The sequence below is a fragment of the Schistosoma mansoni genome, chromosome 3, assembly GCF_000237925.1.
Source record: "Schistosoma mansoni strain Puerto Rico chromosome 3, complete genome".
NCBI lineage: Eukaryota > Metazoa > Platyhelminthes > Trematoda > Strigeidida > Schistosomatidae > Schistosoma > Schistosoma mansoni.
In genome coordinates this window covers 9,063,070-9,071,272 of record NC_031497.1, presented here as the reverse complement: position 1 = coordinate 9,071,272, position 8,203 = coordinate 9,063,070, and the positions used below count along the sequence as shown (strand labels likewise).

Genomic DNA, 8,203 nt, shown 5'->3' with positions numbered 1-8,203 from the left:
AGAAAAAATATAAAGACATGAAGAATTCAGAAGATTAGAATTTGGTAGAACGCAAAGAGTGGATGCACCTTCACCATTTTATTCTCAACTTTATCCTTTATCATTAATAACCAAAAGCTCAGACAAAACAATCTGGCAACCGAAAATATCTTGCAATTTTACTAATGTTTAGATTATTGCATTATAAGGTGTATAACAAACCTATCCTGCTTCTTACACAGATCAGTTTTTGCTTTCATTGTTTCTCTTATGAAGTTTTTTTTCTGAATACTTCCTAACATAGTATAATGTCATTTGAGATTATTTAGAATGTGGGAGGGTATAGTGAGTTTGTATTCAACTGGATATTCATCTTGCCTGTTTATTATGTCGATCACTTACTTTTCCATTTCTCGAAAAATAACGGATGACAAAATAATTTATGCAATATTAATTATTCTATAATATTATTAGAATTTATACATTATTTTGAACAATCTGGTAACCTTATCAAATAGTTCAGATGTGAATATCGACTTACATATATTCACATCAATCTATCCATTGGTAAATTCAAATGTTAAATATTTCCCGATTGATGGAAATAGGAATAAGTTTTCGTAAATAAACATGCATAATAGGGGAAAACAAAATGTTGACTGAATATTGTTTTGTCATTTAATGGGTTTAAAGTTATTTTTCGTAAATACTCATGTAGGATATAATAAAATCATTTCAATGATCACATGAGTTATAATTGACTAGAAGCAGCAGACCAATGCATCCCAGTTTTCAGTTATCAGTCTGCAATCTAAACCATAAAACTTTAGAATCTCTACAAACCGCCTTGGTAATCTGATAGCAGTTAAAGTATCACCGAGAACTAGTATCCCCTAGATTACAATATTTCATCAGTTAGTATCAATTCATGAATAAACCTAACTTTAAATTGAATCACTTTGTTTATACGCCATATACCCATATAATTACTTATCTACATTTTAAAACAATCTAGAAAATCTATACCATGTGTTTTGGTTTTCTTTCACAGTTGTCAAAATATTCAATGAGTCGTTTGAGTATATTGTTTATATCATTTGTGTATTATGCAAACTTCAGTATGACATTTTCATATTTTGACAAGAATACATACAAATCATGGTTAATATTTTTGTCAAATTACAAAGCATATTTGTTGTCGCCGTTTGCAAAAATTCAACCATAGTGATAATAATATTGATCATAGTAACGGATTGAATAATAAAGCCTACTTTTTCATAAATACGTTTTGAGGAGGCTTCTTAAAAAGTTGATTTCTATAGAATTGCATTAAAATTTCTTTTTTTCTTTCAAGAATTGTTTTATCATCAATAATATTGAATTAGCTAGCGTAAAATGTCAACTTTTGGATGACATATCATCAGACATTCTTATAATTAACAATTTACTAGTGAAGTTTCTGATTTTTTTATTTAATTGTACGGTTAACGCCTATAAAATTCACCATAAGATTTGAATATGTGACATAGTGTGTTTATTATAGAGTATTAACTTCTAGTTATTGTCATTGTGCAAATGGAGTGGATCATACATACACAAAAAACACCGATAATCATAATCAGATGGCGATGACAGCTATTATAAGGTTGTTTCACAAACGCTTTTTGTTTCTTTAAGGATTAATGTTTTAAATGAAAGCTAGTTTATTAGATAACCCCGGTAGAGATTATCACATCCTCTGTTAGCTAAGATATCATTTTTGATTTACCGACGTAATAGTTACAGTTGAAAGTTAGTGTTATAATCATAGATCTCACTAGATACTGTGTTAATTCCTCAAGATTCAAGGTAACTTAGAACTTCCTCACACAAGGAAATTAACAAAATGCACCATTGAGACAGGGCATATATTTGTTCATAATACAGCTTTCAAAGCGTTGTATAGAAACTATTCACCGGAAATCTCCACCTAAACCATCCACCTAAGCTACAAATCTTTTCAACTATCTCAACTTCTTATTACTCACATGTTATATTTCTTTCTTATCTCCTGTATTTCCACTTATCACTTTATATATTTACTTTGTTCTCAGTATTTCTTCGTAAATAAATATGTTAACAATGATATGTGTAAGCAAATTCTTCAAAATGTATAGCAAAAATAAATCACATTTTTCAGATTAACTCCATCTTATCACTACACTATCAAAACAACATCTCATTATGGGTTTGTGGAAATTTTTGAATTTTATTGAGATCACAAACTGATCTAAGTTAGACGATCATAGTCGCTCAGCACCTTCGAGTGGTTGAAGTTAAACTTGTATGCCTTTGGGTCTGACTTGGTGGTCTAGAGATTAGACTTTCGCTCGGGACACTGAAGGCCTGGGTTTGACCCTAGTTCTAAAGTTGTGTATGTACGCTGCCAAAGAGTCCCACTGTAGGACAAAATGGCAATCTCGTGCTCTCAGGCTTTCAGAAGTTGTCTAACTTAGATCGGTTCGTGATCTCAGTAAAAATAGAAATATATACTTTTAGAGAATATTTAACCATAAATACCTATGTAACAACTTTGAGTATAAATAAGTTTGTTGGAAACTTGAAAAGTGTCACCAATTTCGTCAAACAGACTTCAATTTCTGTTCCTTTTGAACATCATAGATTAAAATATTTTTGTTATTGACATGTGCTACTTAGTACTTGAAAGTAGTAGAGCCATTTTTTAAATGTTAAGCAAATCTACAAATACTCTCAAACTCACTTTTTCAGAGACATTCATTATCACAACTTGCGATTTTCTCTAGCGATTCGAAGTATTTTCATGTAGCTGCATATGTAGGAGTAAAGACCAAATCGACGTTATGGATCTTAGTTACATTACTCAGTTAACAATCTTCGATAATTGATTGTAATGGTGTGACTGCTTGACATAAGTAATCTTACGTTGAAGCACCACTATGTAACGATTTACTAGCCCAACCTACTCTTACCTTGTGGTAAGGCTATTATGTTTGTTTAAGAATTTTAGAGAACGTACAGAACCAGTGAAACGTTTATTGATAGAACAGATTAGAAAGTACTAATGCATATAAACTGGGACTACTCTACTACATGTGCTGGAGACGTCTCATTGAATGATGCATTCGCGTAATTTGCCCATCGATTTAAAAAGTTACGGAAAACCGTTCATCATTTATTGGTCAGATTTCTAAGGTATGATTGAGTTCACCTTGAGAAATAATTGGACTAGGGTTCACTGACCCTATACATTTACCAAAGAAATAAGCCTATACTCTGAGAGTAACATTGCCGAGACTATAATTTATGGACAACATTCGAGTGATCGTGTAGTAACCTTAGGAATTTTCAGCCACTTAGTAGTGTCATAATGAGATCATTAATTAATGTCATCAATTGTGATCAGGTGTTAGAGTTTTTATCATGGATTGACATCATTTATGGTGATGAAATACCATGGATTAGTGAATTTCGCGCCAAAATTCGAGTATCTTCGTCTTAATTTTGATTGGCTCGTCCATAATTATAGACCTACCCTAACACTAGTTTTATCATCACTAGTTGTTTTATTAACCAGTTCATTGTTTGAAACAAAATATCAAATATATCTTTTAAACATATCAAACAACCGAATTTAGCAAGAAATGCATTCCATATTTCAGAAAATGAAACAAATGAAGTAATTACTGCTTTATATGTATAAATATCCTATTTGTATGTTTGTGGTAAACGTTTGTTGGAGGTCTTATGCTGATAACTTTGTCCATAAGTTTTTCATTTTCAGAGAAACAATTAAAATTAGGTTGAAACTAAGCCCTTCCTTAAGATATAAACAGCTTATATACCTATGTATTCCCCTTCTCAATATGTTGCCAAATTATTTAATGGTTAAAATAAGTCTTGATTGTATTACATTGCAAAGGTTATGAGTATATATATATATATATATATATATATATATATATATGTGCATAGGCCAATTTGTTTAAGGGCGCGGCAAGGTAAAGCAAAAGCTAACACTAGGATTTGAGTACATATATACATGGGAGGAGGATGAATCATCCTATGACATTTAAACAATCAACATTTTAGGTAGTGTCTGTCATGTGCTCTGGTGATGATCGTAACAGTACAAAGAAATATGGGAATGGTTACTGTTGTTTGAATAACATTGTCTGTTAAGTAAGTTAATAAAAGGGCTTAATCAAAATTAACCACGGTCAAAATTGGTTGAAGGCTATTCGCCTTAAAATTAGAGATTATACTCCATTTTTAGGGGTTTTAATGAAAACGTAAAAACTGTCCAAAACCTAAACAACTACACTTTACGTTTTAGAATTCATAAAATTATGTAATCGTGATGGTTTAGTAACTACTCCCTAATTTTAAAATAACAGTTTATTATTCTACTGCCATTAGTTCATAACAGAAGTAACCTTTATATTTGTTACTCATTTTTAGTTTAATAAATGACAGTGACAAATGGTTAATCTATTTTTTTTCCTATTCAAATGTCTATTTGTGTCTTGCATGTCTAATCTTCAATAGAAAAAATTTGATAAATTTACTCTACTAAATTGTCAAATATTTCCGCATTATATTATTAATTTTTAGTACGTTGCATTTATTACCCTTCTTTTTAATTCCTGTCAAGTTTTCTATATACCTTTTCTAATCATAAAAATATTTCAGTAGTTTACATTGATGTTCTGTTTTTAATATGAAAATGTTGCTTATTCTTGTTTTCTTATAATAAATCACTTTTTTAAAGAGTAAAAGTGATACCATCCATATTAACTTTTTAATTAATTGTTCAGGCACCTCACAGTTGTTCATCTAGTTAACATTGTCAATTGGGAAAAAATTAATAACTGTTTATAAGTAATATGTTTCATACTTCTGTTAAATTTCGAGTATAGATCAGTAACGGTTTAATTTCATAAAAAAAACAAGATTCTTAAACTTCAATCTCTTAACTAACCGGTTTATGCATGTAACTTTAATTTATCTACCATGTGTGTATATATGCGTATGAATTTGTTCTTCGCGAGTGTTAACCCCAAAAAGGAGCCCTGAAAAAAATTTTTTAAAGTATTTGTCAGTATTATGTTTCTACTATGATGGAAAAGTGTGTAATTCATCTTAAATCTAAATCATAGTTATTAATTACTATAGCTGAATATATTTCAAATGTTTCTCACCAATGAATGCCATCAGGGTCTATAATATTTTATGAACTTACTTCATTTGTCTCACATTAAAAATAAAACTTTATGGCCTCAGGCCATATAACTCAATGACGACCAAACTCTGATATGCTCTGATGGCAAGACGTAATGACAGTGCTTATCAAAGTGAATAGTTTAAATAAACTTAAGCTGCGGACTTAAACATCAGTGGAAAATATGAGTTGTTGTTTATTCCCACTTTCTGAGTACTACTGATATCATACAGCGTTAAGGTTTGTGATCAGTTTCTCCATCTTTAAAATCGATTCTAACTGGAATTCGCTATTTACTTAGTTCAAACACTATAGCTTAGTAAAATGTCCATCGTTTCAAGATGTGACCTTCCCAGATTTATATAGTGCGATTGTATATTAGATTGATTTTGAGTGCTAGTGTGAATCATAGAGCAGAACTAATTGTCCAGTGCTAGTTAGTTTCTACTGATTTTGAGATATTGTTAATACTTCTTTAGATCAATATCTTGATTCTCTAAGAAATTGGAAACACCATATTAGTCTTTCATATATTAGATTTATTATTTTAGTTCTCTACCAAAAGCTAAATGTTTACATATTTCGCTTGATTTTTTATTTGTTTTTCTATTTGATCATGACAGAGAGAAGGAGAAACGTAAAAGTGATTTATCTAGATTAGAAGGTGAACTGGAATTACAGATTAAATCAATAGAGGAACGTGCCAAATCAGAAGTAAGCTTCTTATTATACAGTCAGTTAGTTGTTCTCGTTAATTTTCATGTTAGTAAATTTCAAACTGATATTTGCAATTATTTATTGCCAGAGATACTTAGAAAATAAATGACAAAAAAATCTATCAAGAAAATCCTAGTTGAATTGTCATTATTATTGGTCTTACTAGGATTCAAAAGCCAATTATATTAGGAAAACAATTTATTCTTGGATAGTGAGATGTGATTAGATTTAAGTTAGAAACTTGCTATCGTAAGATAGTTTAGTAATCTTTCAATTTGAATGAGCTAATCACTGATATCAGCCACAATATTCAGCAGATCAATAAATTTTTTTACAAAAATTTATATCAGTGGCAACAAAAATACCAGATATTGTGTTAACTACTTTGTAAGTAGTCAACATAGAAATACAAAAGTAAACTATGTTGAATTTCGGTGGTAATATACGTGAAATAACAATATATGGACATTATGGAGGATTTCTTACAATCAGTTTATAGATATAACAATAATAACAAAACAATTCGAATAAATATGAATGTGATGGTCATTGAAATCTATGACATTTTTCAACGATACCTTAATAATCAATGTAATAATAAGCAGAGTTGGATAGTGTCTAGCAGTGGAATCCAGGACGTGCGTTTCCTCCCATTTGGGACTCGTCAGCTGGATGTACCTGCATCTCAGAGTTGATATTTACTCTGGGACTTGAAACCAGTACCGTTTGCTTCAAACGTCATCGCGTTATCCACTCACCCAAATAGGACAAAACGCGCGTTCTGGATTCCACTGCTAGTCACTATCCATCTCTGCCTATAATGCTTGTGAATTAAGGCTATATCGACGCAATGCGCACAGTATGCACATATTTTAATAACAGAATGATCAATTGCAGTCCTAAACATCAATGGGAAGATTCAACCAAACAATACCAAGTGAATTTAATCAATGTAATAGTTGTTGCAAAATTCTTGAAAGTTGTCTGATATTTTTATTGCAGTTTATTACTTCTATTTCTAAGTGAAAGTAGAACACTCCAACTCATTTCATTATCTTTCCAAAAGTGGATCACTCTTCTATTGACTTTCTATGTATATTTATTCTAAGATAAATATTACTTCGTAGTGGAAAGTAAAGTCCCGCATCATTCGTTCTATGTTCAAACAGTTATTTTGGGCAAAAGTAAAAAAATTGTACATTGGTGAATTTAAAAGATGTGTGCTTTATTTACTTTGAATTGAGATACAATAGCTATATTGCTCTATGGTTGTTTTTTGTCAAATTGATAATTTCAAAGGGTAGATTTCTGTAGAGGTTTATGGTTGAAACCATTTGATGTAGACATGGACTGGATCATTATCTTTTTGCTAGCACCGATTTCTGTATATATATATATATATCTTTATTTTAACCGAATTCGTTTTACATCGTTTTACTGTATGGTGTTTTTCAGGTTCATGAGAAGTTACAAAGTGAGTATAGAACACTGGTCTCTAACAAAGAACAAGAAATTACAGAAATACGGGAGCAAGTTGAAACTTTACAGCGTGTACGAGTATTATCTATTATAGTAATAATAATTAATTATTGTTATAATGCGTTTGAATTCGTTTCAGCTTGAATTTGATAGAATTAAGATCTTAAATTACTGGAGTTTTTTTCCTATGGTTGATTCATAAAAAAGATTTCCCATCGATTTTTGTCTCAAGTGGTGTATTTGTAGCGAGGGAAAACTTGGTGGGGAAGACCAATTTATTGTTTAATGCACAATCATACAGTGATTTGGTAAAATAGGAAAATCATACATCAAATACATCATTTGCACGCTTTTGAATAGTCTCATACAAGCTTCGTTGTTCCTTCATTGCTGTTGTTATCTAAATTGATTTCAGTTTCCTTCTCTCTTCTCTTCATTTCAATCTTTCCAACCTCCTGCTCGGAGACATTCCACTTTCAACTGGTGCTACGTGCTACTTATATCTGTCAACATAAGTGGTATACGTCACATATTAACACCCTCAGTAATGTTTTGATATTCATAATTGACCATTATTAACCTATCTGAGCTTTCATTACTGTACACTCTTAATTATTTATATCTATAAACGTTTTTCTTAATATATGGGGTATATTAGTACAATTATTAAACTTATCAGACCTTTTCTTACTTTATAGTTGTTCTACTTTCAATATTAGCAAAACTCTTTTTTAATTTATTTTACATAATTTCATATCAGTTATCTATAATCTTCTATTTTGAATTCAG

General features: G+C 30.5%; 1 protein-coding gene across 1 annotated transcript in view; it reads left to right on the top strand.

Moving 5' to 3' along the window:
• Positions 1–3,061: 3,061 nt before the first annotated feature.
• Positions 3,062–8,203, top strand: part of Smp_129350 (putative rab) — a gene marked incomplete at its 5' end in the record, with an annotated part of 40,648 nt that continues 35,506 nt past the window's right edge. The window contains 2 exons of the mRNA XM_018799126.1: positions 3,062–3,126; positions 5,770–5,932. Coding sequence (XP_018650946.1) covers positions 3,062–3,126; positions 5,770–5,932 — 228 coding nt within the window. The remainder of the gene's footprint in view (positions 3,127–5,769; positions 5,933–8,203) is intronic.